At 37.9% G+C, this 14625-nt stretch overlaps 1 protein-coding gene across 4 annotated transcripts in view; it reads left to right on the top strand.

The window, feature by feature from the left end:
• CEP135 (centrosomal protein 135) overlaps nt 1-14592 on the top strand; it is a 37506-nt gene extending 22914 nt beyond the window's left edge. The window contains exons 16-26 of one of the 4 annotated variants that reach the window (XM_053402582.1): nt 3324-3478; nt 4551-4606; nt 5413-5581; nt 6358-6468; nt 8280-8465; nt 8813-9022; nt 9929-10131; nt 11123-11227; nt 12706-12843; nt 13845-13911; nt 14435-14592. In XM_053402582.1, coding sequence (XP_053258557.1) covers nt 3324-3478; nt 4551-4606; nt 5413-5581; nt 6358-6468; nt 8280-8465; nt 8813-9022; nt 9929-10131; nt 11123-11227; nt 12706-12843; nt 13845-13893 — 1382 coding nt within the window. In that variant the 3' untranslated portion in view covers nt 13894-13911; nt 14435-14592. Of the gene's footprint in view, nt 1-3323; nt 3479-4550; nt 4607-5412; nt 5582-6357; nt 6469-8279; nt 8466-8812; nt 9023-9928; nt 10132-11122; nt 11228-12705; nt 12844-13228 lie in introns of all 4 variants that reach the window. The other 3 variants (XM_053402583.1, XM_053402581.1, XM_053402580.1) reach the window with 3 other exon arrangements.
• The last annotated feature ends 33 nt before the right edge of the window (nt 14593-14625 follow it).

Raw genomic sequence — 14625 nt, forward strand, 5'->3', positions numbered from 1 at the left:
TCTTTCTGCATTTTTTTATTTGCCTCTTCCAAAGATTTTGACCGACCTGTCAGATCCTTTATTTTATTTGACAATTCTCCTACTGCTCCTTCTATTTTTTTATCTAATAACTCATGCATTTCTCCTAATTTTTTCTCCATATGTATTTCATTCTGTCTGAACTCTTCTTTTATTTTTAGCCACAAAATATCCAAGTCTTTAATCTCTTCTTGTCGGGATATTTTCCTTTCTGATGGTGTCCCTCCTATCTTTTTCCCATTTTTCCCCGACATTTTGTCCTTTTCTGGTGTTAAGTTAAGACTCTTGTAATATTTTTCCTCTCCCCTAGGGGGCGCACAGTCTAGGCCCTATCCTGCTGAGTTTCTGACGTTAAGTTCACAAACGCTTTAGAACTCTCAGGTTTCTCAAAGAGATATGTGGGAACTGAGTGTATTTCAAATTATTCTCAGTCCCTTTAGTTTCCAACCAGTACGTTAATGCTGCCAAGTTGGCTTAAATAATTTCCAGCTTCAATTCTAAGATCTCAAATACCTTAATGCAAATTATTCTAAGTTCTAAGTTATTTCAATAGTATTTCAGTAATACTATTTCAATATTATTTCAAATTAAATTGTACTAGCCAAAATGAAAAAAAAGGGAAAGAGAGACAAATCCTAACAAACCGAACTTTAAACAAAGTAAATTTAACATATATCTAACTTTATCTTATGTAAAGACTCCTTTTCTTCCCTTCTGATTGTGTTTCAGCCACTTGGTCAGCTTAATCCAGTTTCAAAATTTCACCCCAAAAAAGTATCAATGTTAGAAAGTAAGTCACCGCAGATAAATCTCTTTCCAAAATCTGTATTCTTCAGCCACTTGCTGGCTTAATCCATTATTTGGTTACAGTTGGGAGGAGGGGTCCAGAAATTTAAGCCCCCAAAAATCAGGTCCGGACCATAAGGTAAGAGTAGTTGAATCCTCCAGTAATTTTAAATATGTTCCTCTTTTAAGTTCAGTTGCACTTTAGTCTCCAAAGCGAACAAACAAACAAACAGAAAAAGCCAAAGAAACCAAGTTCAAGATCTTTAAGGGTCCGATGTATTCAAATTTTAAACCAGTCTTTCAAGGAAGAGGAGTAGGTGTGTAAACAAAGTTTGGGTTCATCTATATGGGATCAGTTCATATCCAGTTTCTCAAAGGCAAAGAAGAAAAAAGCCAGGAAAAGGAGGAGAGAAAGGGGTTAAAACTCCAAAGTCTTTAAGGGGGGAGGTTGGTATCTCCGTTTGGAGTTTAGCCAAATGCTCAGAATTTCAAACTTCCCTCCAAGAAAGGCAGGTAAGTGAAAGTTATTATTTATTTGTTTGGAGGCTTTTATTATATTTCGTCTTTTTCTCCCTTTCCTCACCTTCCCCCTTATGCTCCAATGTTGTTATTTAGTGCTTCAGGGTAATTATCCCTCTATCCCCACTCAGTCTTTTTTAGTCCCTTATTTTTGGAATCTTTTCCCCCAGAAAGAATACAAAGTTTCTTGAGGTCTATTTAGTTGCTTTTTGTTACTTGTCTTTCCTTCGCCTCACCAACAAAGTTGCTGAGGGCTTTCACTTTTCTGTTCTCTATAGCAGATGATTAGTCATTTCCTTTCTTTACTCTTGCGACTATATTTCCTGCGCCATTTTGCTCTGGAAGAACAAGTCGGGTTCCTCAATTAAGGCTTTATATATCCAGAGACCCTCTTATTGTTAGCTTAAAGTTTTTAGTACGTCGTTTCTGCCATAATCTTGAGGGTTCTGTTCTTAAAGTTGCGGAGATTTGTCGCTTTTCCAGTAGGAGCTAGAGGCATCGCTACACGGGGTCCGCAGAGCTTACCGTTCGCGTTTCTCAGTCCCGTCGCCTTCGAGTCTCTTTAAAAAAAACCCGAAAAAACTTTGGGACTCCTCCAACGCTGCTGGGTAGCTTGTCCCTCAAGGGTGCCCCCCTTGAGATTTTGGGGGTCGCAGTGCCCTTGCGTTGCCCCCGAGCCCCCGTGAAGCTCGGAAAAGCTCTCAGCGTCTTTTCCGCGCTCCTTGCTGCTTGCGATCCCAAACCTCCCATGCTGTTTTTCATAACTCAGAGGCTCAGAGACATTGTGGAGAAGTCCACTTATTGCATATACCCTCTGGCAGGGTTCTAGTTTTTCAAAGCCATCAAAGAGCAAGGGACTAGCTTTAAAAGACCTTTGTTGGCAGGTGTTTGTAGTGGGGTGAATTTGCCGAGCATTCTTCCTTCACTTCCATTGACAATAACTTAGCAGTAAAGATTTGCCCATCATTAAAGTCTAGAACAAGGTGCCACCTCATACATAAATGTAAGTTGTCTGATGATATTTGCCAAGTTGTGGATTTCCATTTGCACAGCCAAACTCTGCCTTACACCCACCCACAAAATACTACGTCAGGTGATCCCTAACTCTCTAGAACAGATATTGTCGGGTGAGGGGGGGTCAGAGATAAGGCGGCAGGCGGAAGGAGAAGTTCCATTACATGAGTGAATGTCTGCTCACACAACATTAGCTGTCATCTTTAAGCTCTATATCAATAGATCCCTAAACTTTTTGCCCCATGGACTGCTTGAAAAGTTCCATTACATGAGTGAATGTCTGCTCACACAACATTAGCTGTCATCTTTAAGCTCTACATCAATAGATCCCTAAACGTTTTGCCCCATGGACTGCTTGAAAATTGCTAGGAGTCTTTGCTAACTGCTTACCGTATTTTTCGCTCTATAAGACGCACCAGACCACAAGACGCACCTAGTTTTTGGAGGAGGAAAACAAGAAAAATAATAATATGAATCTCAGAAGCCAGAACAGCAAGAGGGATTGCTGCGCAGTGAAAGCAGCAATCCCTCTTGCTGTTCTGGCTTCTGGGATAGGTGCGCTGCCTGCATTCACTCCATAAGGCACACACACATTTCCCCTTACTTTTTAGGAGGGAAAAAGTGAGTCTTATAGAGCAAAAAATACGGAAATTATTTTTCTGCCTTTTGTATCAATTGTAATGTGCTGTTCTAGATTCCGTATGGTTTTTTCAATGCATTTTATTGCTGCTTTTATTTCTCATAAATTAAATTTTATTGTTTTCCATAAATTCCTATTGTAGTACAATAAAATACAAAAGAAGATATAAAAGAAGCAATTAAAATACAATTGAAATAAACGTGGCTTTTCATTACAATGAACATACTGTTTGCCATCTCCAACCACAAATCCACAGACATGCTGAAGCCCCCCTGAATGCAGTCTGCAGACCACATTTTGGGAGCCCCTGCTCTTCATAATTCAAACAGTATTTATTTTTTTTCAGGTAAATTCAGTAATAAGCACCATGCACAGGATGAGACCATCAGTGTGCTCAGAAGTACAATTAATGTCTTGGCTAAGGAAAAAGACAGCCTCCAGGAAAGTATAGATGAAAAGACAGAAAGAGTTGCTTATCTAGATGACAATTTAGCCAATAAGGTATGTACACGGGGCATGAAAAAGACACATCAGGGGGACACATGCGCTAGAGTTGGGAGGAGGGGGCCTATTGTACTATCGGATTTCTGCTTACCTGACTTTTGATCCAGGTCAGCACTTGTAAGTCTTGAATGGTGCATACTGATAAAAGACAACAAAAGAATTATGAACTCAAGAAAATTAGTAACTGTCAACAGCTTCCTTAATAAAAAATCAAACTGTACATTAAAGATTAAAAAATGAGTAGGGGGAAATTGTTTATAGTCTTAAGTTTCAGCAGAGTCACCAAAAACAGCAGCCCTATAAGTACTTCTGAAGAGATCACAATCTAATGCATACAAAGAAGCTTGAATTAATAGATGAGTATTTAGTAATAAAAATTATAAAATGAAACTGCTGCCGAGATCCTTTCAGCTTTACCTTCTCCGCGTATTTCTTTCCTCCCTTCTCCCCCAGCTTTCTGACTGCTGGCATGAAGCAGTAGGAGGAGAAATGCTGACACATGGCCCACATGCTCCCTCCCTGCTTTCATTTTAGGCAAGAGAGAGTAGGGGAAAGGAAAAGCACTTTGAAGTAAATGTGAAAAGGGGAGGGGTTGTGCAACAGGTTTTCCACCTCTGCTCTCCAGTTTCTCTGTCTTACTGTCAGAATCATGTGTTGTCAGCATTCTGAAAAGAAACTGTGAATTTAGGATGGTTACAAGAGGCCACATTTTTTCCTAGGAAGTTATGTGGTATACCAGTAACCTCACACTTCAGTCCCTTCAGGCCATAAGTAGTGATGGCCAAAAGGAAAGTAGAGTACAAAGGAAAATAAATAAATGCAAATGCATATTGAATATCATTGACTATTAGTAAAATGAAGGTACCCCATTTTTTAGCTTCAGCTACCCTTTAATATTTAATATTTAACTACAAGAGACTGCTAGTGAATAATTGATAACAGTACTGTATTATGCTGTATATTTGTTATATCTGTATTTCACTTGTTGATCATACCTATTAGTATGGCTGATGTGAATTACAGGATAAGATAAAACCAATAATCTTTGCCATCATGTTTCTTTCTATAGGAAAAAACAATCCTCAATTTGCGACAAACTCTTACTCAGTTAGAGTCGTCCTTAGAGTAAGTAATAGTAATGAAAATTATTACTTTTGACTCTGAAATTTCAGCTTATAGCAATCAAAGTATTTTAATACGCTAATATACTTATCATTGAACCTTTGCACGTGAACTGCAGTTGAAGAAGATGGTTCCTCTGAAGAAGGCTAAAATATGGGAGGGGGGAACCTAAGGCAATTACAATTATCCTAATTCGGCACTTACAGATGTACTTTAAGGTGGAATTCTGTGCACCTTACATGAGAATCAGTGGAGGGCTGTTTTTTTTTCCTCAGAAGCATGGCAAAATATTTCCAAGGAGGAAAATGTAATGTTCCCTGATCTTTTCCACAGCCAACCAATGATAATAGTTGATGGTGCTTTGCCAATACTCAAATGCTACAAAGGAATTCAGTATAGCAACTGAGTATTTGCAGGGTAAGTAGAAGAACAGCAAACTAATATTATGCAAAGCAAACTGCAGTTTGAACATCTGGGCCACGTCTTGGCTTACTATATGGTTAAAACAAACTATAACTTGGTGGTACTTCTAAATTATTATTATTATGCGGCCCATGTTACCAATCATAGTGCTGTGCCAGAATTTCAGACATAATGCTTGGCGATCAAGTTGCTAATAAAGAAATGTGAGAAGCCCATGTAGACTGCAAAGATGGAATTGTACAATAATGTTATCATTACTATCTAATGCAAAGTTAAAAACACTTGAGATGATTCATCTTAGTTACTGGAATGTAGTTGTTACGTAGATTTATATAATGCAAAAAGATAAATTCTGTTTAAGGTTTTCCAAATCCCCCATTTGCTAGCCAATTAAAGGATGCCTTAAGCGGTAAAGACCGAGAACTAGCCAGCGTCCGTCGCCAGATCGAGGCAGCACATTCTGAGCTTGGTGAAGTCAGCAGGGTGAAAGAAATGGCCTTGAAAGAGAACAGAAGATTACAGGATGATCTATCCACAATGGCCAGAGAAAACCAGGTACAATAGTCCATAATGATACATGTCACAGTTGCTTTAAATAGTGTTTAGGTACCTGAAATTATGTTTGATGTGATTTGTAATTTTAATTGGTGCGTTTGTTAAGAGTGGCAGCATTACATTCAAACTATATTTTTTTACTTTAGGGGGTGCTGATTTAAACGTGACACTAGATATGTATAAAACATTTATGGATTATGTGCAGCCAACCTCATATTTAAACTAGATCACTGGTGCATACACCTGGAGGATTAACATGATGTAGACATCTGTATACTAATGCCATGTATGTAGGAACTGCCAAACCCTGCTTAAATGTGATGTTATCCACTTGGAATGCCATCTGTCCAGATTTTTTACCTCGGAACTGTGTTTCTTTACATGTTTTCTTTGGATTACATTTAGCTGTAAAAAGTGTGAGATTTTAAAATAGCCATCAAGTGATTGTTCAAACAACATTAAGTTAGAATCTAGCCATTATTGGGGAAGTTCTTCCTTTAGGGTTAGTTAATTTTTGTCTGGGCTTTTTTCATTTCAGACTGCAGATGGGGGACTTGCATGATAGAATGCTCCTTTATTTAAAATCAAAACAGAGAAAACTAGTGTTTCCCTGATCTCTTAAGTTCTATGTATAGGGAATTTCTTTTCTATGCAGAAGTACATATACAAACCCCCACCTGAAGCCTGGTACAGCTCAGGCACAGGGTTACCAAATGAGAGCTAGCCTTATTTTATTTGCATGTAATATTATTTGTAATGGTTTATCATCTAAATAGGCAATCTCATCTGAACTGGAAGCAGCATTGCGTGATAAAGAAGAAATGAAAATTAGAGTTCATAATTACATAACAGAAGTCTCCAGGTTTGAAAGTTTAATGGCCTCAAAGGTGAGGAAGTGCATTTGGAAGTTCCCATGAATATTTTATTAAGCAGGTGTATCATGTTTTAAAAGTTAAGATCAGGCATGGCCTAGCATCAACCCACAAGCAGAGTGCTGCAGAGGTGGAGACAGCTGGAAACTATTAAAACTAAACATGCAATAAACATTCAGCTTATACGTTCCAAAAGTCACAATTTGGCTTCAGGTACAGATTTCGATATTAATACTGTTTGATATAGCCTAACAGTTGTACTGCCAGCACAATGCCTGTATTCAAACATAATGCTAAACTAGGGGTCTCTAATCTTTTTGGGCCCATCAGCACACTTGCAAACCAGAGCAACTGTTGTGGACACCACACATAGATACACACCAACCAAGCACTCACTGCAACCTCTTTTATTGGCTACAACAGAAGTTGCAACCTGGGTAGAGCTTTTGCATTTAGAAGCTGCATCTCAAGACCTGACTAGGCAGGCAATACAGCAGCATATTAGGTTTTGTAGCCAGGGACTTCCTGCTTTCTTTCAGCAGCTGACATGCACACTACAGTCAAACCTCTACTTACCACCGCCTCTTCTTACTGTCGTTCCAAGCCGCGACCACGGCAAACCCGGAAGTAACTGGCGGGTTTGCCGCTGTTCACGCACATGCACAGAAGCGGGCAGTCACCGCCCGCGCACAACAGCGCCTCTCCCAGCGACCCGTTTCAACCTCTGGACGGACCTCCAGAATGGATTATGGTCGCAAATAGAGGTTCCACTGTACTGAGTATTGGAGCCTTAGCTTTCAAGCCCCGTGCAAAGGGCTGGAGTCATGCCCACTCTCAGGTTGTTAAATTGAAGCCAGTAACAGACTGCATGTATTCAGTGTGATTGCAATTAACATAGTCCATGAAAAGCCTATCGTGTAACGTAGCACAGCATTGTTTTTAAAATTCTGTTTGTGAAAGGTACTTACAATGATTTAAAAATCAAAATCTTATTCAGAATATCTCAAACTTACAGATTCCTACTGCATGCAATTTGTTACTTGTAGCAAATTATTATTATTATTATTATTATTATTATTATTATTATTATTACCCTGCCCATTTGGCTATGTTTCCACCACCACTCTGGGTGGCTCCCAACAGAATATTAATAATAATTTAAAAAGCGATAAAACATCCATCCTTAAAAACTTCCTTAAACAGCAAAGACAAAGGATATATCCCAGAGACCTCTGAGCAACATGAGTTCTTCTGAAAGGGAATCTTTCTGTATCTCACATTTTGAATCAGCAGATAGCTTTTTATGTTCAGTTAGAGTGAGAAAGAGTTTGGGGTTTCTGTGTGTTCTGCTTTAAAGATCTATTTACACCAAACTTCCAAAATGCTTTAAAAACTTATACACATGCCGGAGCTATAGGTTTTATGTGTGCATACATTTGGAACATAGCAAAAGACCATTTCTGCCCCCCTTAGTCCTTGAAAATTTATACAACAGACAAAGCATAAAATATGACACCCTTCTTATGTGTAATCATCAGAATTTGTATCAACTTGTAAAAGCAACATCCGCTTTAAATGCTTTGAGGTTCTAACTCAAGGACTCAGCCTCACTGTACACAAAGATGAGGATGTAAAAAAATATGATTTATTTAAGAGGAAGGAGAGAAGTGGGAGTTGGGGTGCAAGTTAAATATGGAGAAGAGCACAAGTTCAGGGTCAAACTCTTTTACCATGTGTAGTGAAGCAGTGTGATGATTTCTTGTGGGTAGAAAGCATTTGATACAGTGATTCATTGCTCAATGGTATATATTTCTGCTTTGAACTAGGAAAGAGAAAACAAGGAGCTGTTGGAAAAGTTCCAGATGCTCTATAGCCAAGCTGAAAGCTGGGAAGTAAAGGCCCATCAAGCTGAGGGGCAAAGCAGCTCTGTACGACTGGAACTCCTTTCTGTTGATACTGAGAGACGGCATCTTAGAGAGAGAGCGGAACTACTGGAAAAAGAAATTCAGGAGGTAATTACTGACACTAGCTGAACTTTATTACCTAGTCCCTTTTCCTGATGTGCCTTCTTAATCATACGCCTTTGCATTAATTGGAGATTTCTGCAGAGGACAAGGTGTGTTAATTAATAATTCATTTCAGCTCATGGGAACACTAATTTCAGAGCTATTTCTGTTCTCGCACGTTAGGGCTTATAATGATTATAAGTGTATTTTGGAGGAGGGCAACGAGTTGGTGGGGGTTGTTTTCTTTATATTAACTCAGTAATCAAGAGAGCTTGAATTTTGGTTAGCGTGCTGTGAGATGGACTGTCACATGCCTGCAGGTAATAATAGAGTTGCATTTGTCTTTCACTTAGCATATCATTGCCCACCAAGCTTATGAATCACAGATCTCTTCAATGGCAAAAAGTATGGCCAAACTAGAGGAGAGTCTCAAACGTGAAAAAGAAGAAAAGTCTTCCATTTCTGTTGATGTGGTTTCTGTTAGAGAGCTGTGTGCCAAACTGGAGTCCAGCAAAGAAAGTCTCTCCCGTCAGTTAACATCCAAATCTATGGAGTTTGAGAGGGTAAGAGGAAGAACTTATCTCTCAGCACAACACATCTAAATAAGTTCAATACTTAATACAGATGGTCAAATGTGACACTAAAATGTAAACCCAAGGATTTGAATCCTAAGATTGTTCACTTGAGAAAGTGCAAGTAAGGCAAGTTTCCCCTCCACTCCCCTGCAGCAAGCTGTGGCTGCTGAAATGCCTCTTCAGAGGGTGGAGGAAGAGCTCTTGAGCAATCTGCATGGGAGGCTACTGTAGGGAGGAGGAAGTGGGAAACATTCCACGAACTTCCATGTGTTCACTGAGCTCAGGTCCAAGACCAAATCTGAGCAATTACGCCTTCCCCTGCAGTGCCCTACATCATATCCCACATTTCACAGAGGCAAGGACATGAGTCTTCTTTTATGTGAACTTCCTTAAATTAAGAAATATCGGCTTGAATCTTAAGATAAGTTAAAAGTGAGAGACAGGCCAGTTGTAATGTTTAATCAGGGTAAATTCAATCCCGCTTCAAACCATGGTGATGCATACTGGTTTATACTTAACCATGGTTAAATATTCAGATACTGGCTTCATTAATGATTGAGGTGTCTTCCCATTAAGCAAGATCTGAAGCAAAGAACAAATCTTGGCTACATATTTCAATTAAGGGTTTGGACAGCATGTTAAGCCAAACTTTAGCTTACCCCAAAGAGAAACAAAGCAGGTGTAATGGGGAGCCAACACTTTTGTTTGGTCTTGGTAAGCTATAATTTGATTAAATGTGACATGCAAACAAGGCCACTACTACCTAAACCTATTGAAGGAACATAAAGTTAAGCATCTGCGAAGAATTTGCCTATATGAAAGGATGCCTATGAATAAGACCTTTCATGTTTAACCTGAAACTCTTAATTAGAATGAATTGTTTTTATGTTCTAGGTAATATCAGAATGTGAAGATGCAAGAGCAGAAACAGAACTGTTAAAAAAACAACTATCCAGTGAGCGGCTTACAATACAGAACTTGGAAACACTCTTGTCTACCAGCAGAGACAAAGATTTTCAGAATCATTTGATAACCCATGAGAAAGATTCAGAAATACAGCTACTTAAGGACAAGTTAACACTCTCGGAGAGTAAATTGTATGTTTGTAAAGTGCAGAACTATTCTTACAACATTTTAAAGCTACTGTTTATAACTTCATGCAAAGATATCTGGCCTCATGAGAAACCTAGCTGTATATATAAAAAACCATTTTCACCTGATAAAATCCTAAATTTCTAACACCATTCTGCACAAACTATATAACTTAGTTGCTGGAAACTCTAAGTCTTAATTATTTTTGTCTCAGCCCTCAGTCCTCCTAGACTTGCACCCAAAGATAATGGCATTTACTTGGAATTAAGGGTAGCATCATATGTTATTTTAACAGTGATTTTGTAGTACTGTCTCACTGCACATCCATTCATAGGGTCAGATGTTGACTTCAGCCATGGTGAATTAAAGGAACTAGTGAAACTGCTTTAGAGACTGATTCATGCGAACATGAGTGCTAAATTCCCTCTAGATCAGGGGTGTCCAACAGGTCGGTCACGGGGTGTCCCTGGAACCCCGATCCCCCCAAAAGCTCAACAACTTTGATGGGTAGATCACTGCCAGTTTTTTTATAGTGGGAGTAGATCACAGTCTCTTGGAAGTTGGACACTCCTGCTCTAGATGTTTGGGGTACTCAGTGCAGTCCTATGTAGCCCTGGGTTTCTGATTCACATCCTGATTCCTCACACTTGAAATCTCCAAAGATATGGAAGGAATTAACAGCATGAGCAAATGTTGTGAGCTGGTCTTAAGTTTCATATTGAGCTGACTCTGCCTCCAAGCATAATACTTTAACTGGACTGACCTTGATAAGAATCTCCCCCAATAATAGTTACAAACTTGCAGTTGAGAAATATCTTCATTGTGTGTGTCTGCATTTGTGTGTACACATTTGTATGTCTGCGTATATGGGTTTTTTTGTTTTTGTTTCTTGCTCCTTGTTTATCTGCCTTGTTGCCGCTATTTTTAAAGTGCCTATAAGATGCCATCTGTAACTGTGCAATTGTTAAGAACTTTCTTTGTTTGCAATATTTTTAGAACGAGCGTTAATAGGGAAGTTTCAATAACTCGAAATAAACTTGCACAGCTGCAGGCTGATTATGATATTGTAAAAAGGCAGCTGACAACAGAACGATTTGAAAGGTAAGTGAATTTGCTTTATAAACGTGCCCAGTGTCACAAATCCTATGTTTTTAAGAGAAGAAATATAAAAGTACTATGTATACTATTCTGCAGAAAATATTTAATATTACAGCTGACTAAAAATCTGATTACAGAATTATGAGTGGAATCCAATAAGTTCTCCGAATGCTGTTTTTTCCAACACAAGTTTACTTTTAAAAGACAATTGAAGGTGGCCCTGTTTAGGGAAGTTTTTAATATTTGATGCTGTATTGTTTTTAATATTTGGTTGGAAGCCGCCCAGAGTGGCTGGGGAAACCCAGCCAGATGGGCGGGGTATAAATTATTATTATTATTATTATTATTATTATTATTATTATTATTATTTTATTTTATTTATCCACTAATGGAGGAAGCAGACAGGAAGCAGGAGAAATCTCTAGAGCAATTTTTTGGGAATGCTGGGAGCTGCAGCGGAAGGGAGAATAAACAAAAATATTTCCTTCATTAATTGACACTTTCCACTGGATCAAAAGGCCTTGCACTTGCAACACTGTCCTCCTACCCAGCACTGAGGCTCAAGAGAACACAATTCCCCTTGTAATTTTGCCCATTATTTTGAAAACATTTAATTTGCCCCTTGTTTTCTTAGCTATTTAGTCACATTTTACTGTTACTTTTGGTGGTGGGAGTCTAAAACAATAGGAAAAATTGTGGCAAATTCTGCAGTGTCATCTCAAAATTCACAAATGAAAGGTAAATAAAAAATAAGTTGGTGTGTTCCTGTACTGTAGAAAATAAAACATGGGCTAATCTAGCCAAAGTTAAAACATTTTAACCCAATTGTTCAAACTTCTCCCATTGAAAAGAAAACAGTATTTTGTTTTGTCTGGATCATGCTTGATGTTTGTTTGGTTTTTCATTTACTTTGCTGTTTTCTGTAATTATTTTGGCATGCTATCCTAAGTAAGATTTGCACATACATAAATCTTTCATAACCAAACACAAAGCAAATAAATACATACCAAGATCCGTCTCCTATGTGGAAACAGTGGAAAAGTAATTATTGACAAAGAAATTATTTTTTCCCCCCCCAGCTCCCATGTCTAGAATAGATGACTAAATAGGGGCAATAAACTCCCTTTTGCTCACCACCTCCTCTGAACATATTAATGAACAGGTTCCTTTTGGGATGGAAGGTGAATAAATAAATGAAGTTTTGAAAGTTGTCCTTGGGTTCTGGCTGAACGAGGAAAGAGGGAATCTGAGCATATTCTGCTCCACGCCTTATGCTCTCTCAGTAACAGTGCTTTTTCTTCTTTTTCTATAGAACTGTGGCTGCTGCTGCTGCTGCTTCTTCTTCTTCTTCTTCTTCTTCTTCTTCTTCTTCTTCTTCTTCTTCTTATCATTATTATTTGCTCTCTGTATAGCTCCAACTTGCTTCCAGTGTGGCAAAATGCATGGAGATACGCTCACAATTTATTATTTTTACTTAACAGGGAGCGTGCCATTCAAGAGATGCGTCGACATGGTCTCTCTACCACTTCCCTACGTGCCTCATCCCCGCTTAGTTCAACTTTTAAAACTTCACATTCTCCAGAAAGAACAGCTACAGTGGTAACAGAACAAGCAGACAAGTATGCCATTGAATAGATTGGGTGTTTACTTTTTTGACATGCTATTAGTTTTCATAATATGAAACGTAGAATGAAATGTCAGAACAGGTCTGCAGTTAGCATTTTTTCAAGAGTAAGTTACAGATTGACAACAGTAAACCTTTGCCCTGTGGCCCCTCTGTGTGAATGTAATGGCGGGAGGGGGGGTTCTTGGATGCTTTGACTTTTGGGTAGCTAGGATAGCTAAAATTATACCAATGTATATTATTAATAGGTTTTATTATAGTGCAGTCTGACTTGAAGTACTGAGAAACAGATTCCACAGAAAATAATATTAAATTATCATGTCTTAAACGGACAGTATAGTGCCAATGTAATATAATAACTGTAATCTTTTCCTTCTCAGAGGTGTGGGCTTCAAGGATTAATCAGTTACTTTAAAAGAAGAACAGTAATAGAAGTTTTAACATGTTTGGACTCGTTGTCAACACTGACATGAACTCTACCTCCTAAACATTGTTAAATCATTTAAAACCTTGAGAAAATTGAATGCTTTTAATGTGCGATCAACCCTTGGAACATTCTTTTATCACACAATATTTCTTAAATATATGGATGAGCTTTGTCTTTAGGTTACGACCAAAGTGTGTGAATGTAAATCGCATTTTCAAATGCAAGCTGTTTACTACAAAACCATGTGAAGGTGGCTGGTCATGAAGAGTCTTTTAGGCTACCATTTATTTGCTCTTTTGTTTACACCCCACTAATTTTATATAACCTGTAAGTCTTAAATAATGTTCAATTTAACCTAGCATTGTATATAAACTTAACAAAAATAGCAGATCAAGGATTCATATACTTCTTTATCACTCTTCAGAGCTGAGCCTGTATTTTGAAAATCACTTTAATTTCGCTCTTATTAAAAACAATTACAATTGCTTGCATTAAGTTATCATGTTAGTAATAATGCAATATATATGCTTATCTTGGATCTGTCAACACTCTTCTTTCTTTTTTTAAAGTTCAGTGATAAAGTTTGAGGAGTTGCCACAGCTGAGCTCCAGCTTTTAATGGCGTAAAATAAGGCAGGTTAGTTTAGAAAAACTATTAGGTAAGTGAATTAAGACTCTTATTGCAAAAAGACTGATAAACTTGAAGTTATTGTCACAATAATGTCATATTATATTAGCAGGTTCTGGAATATGTTTCTTAACAGTCAACTTTATATATGTTGACTGTGTATCATCTCTGTCCACTAACCTTTTCAGAGCATAGAAGCATACATTAAGCACAGAGCTACCTCTGCCCACAACTCGTTCATTTTTTCTAGTTTTGTTTCATTTTAAAGAAAGAAATCTTAATTATGGGACCTCCATAATATGCAAAGCTGATCTGTTTGTGTTTCAGTGTGAATAGAATTCTGGATTAAGGGTATATCTGAATTGTCTCTTTCCAGTATATTAATCTTGTTTAACATCCTTCTGCTGTAACATATGTACTTAATGGTATAATACACAGTAATAATATACTGTCTAATGTGAAGGAACTTCAGTTTTCCAAGCATAATTGCAGACTGATTTAAAACTTTTCTTCAAAAGCACATATTTTCCAGTTTCCATTATAGAAACTGCTATGAAGAACAGAAAAGGAATATGACATACGACAAAAACGGAAGCCCCAAATCCTGAAGTTGGCTGTGTCTAGGTTGCTTTTAATAAAACTGTGAAAGCATATTGTTTTAATAAATAAAATATATATTAACTGGAATAATTGCCTCAGCAGAAATACTGTGTTAAATTTAAG

Source organism: Podarcis raffonei, chromosome 9 (assembly GCF_027172205.1).
Source record: "Podarcis raffonei isolate rPodRaf1 chromosome 9, rPodRaf1.pri, whole genome shotgun sequence".
Classification (NCBI taxonomy): Eukaryota; Metazoa; Chordata; class Lepidosauria; order Squamata; family Lacertidae; genus Podarcis; species Podarcis raffonei.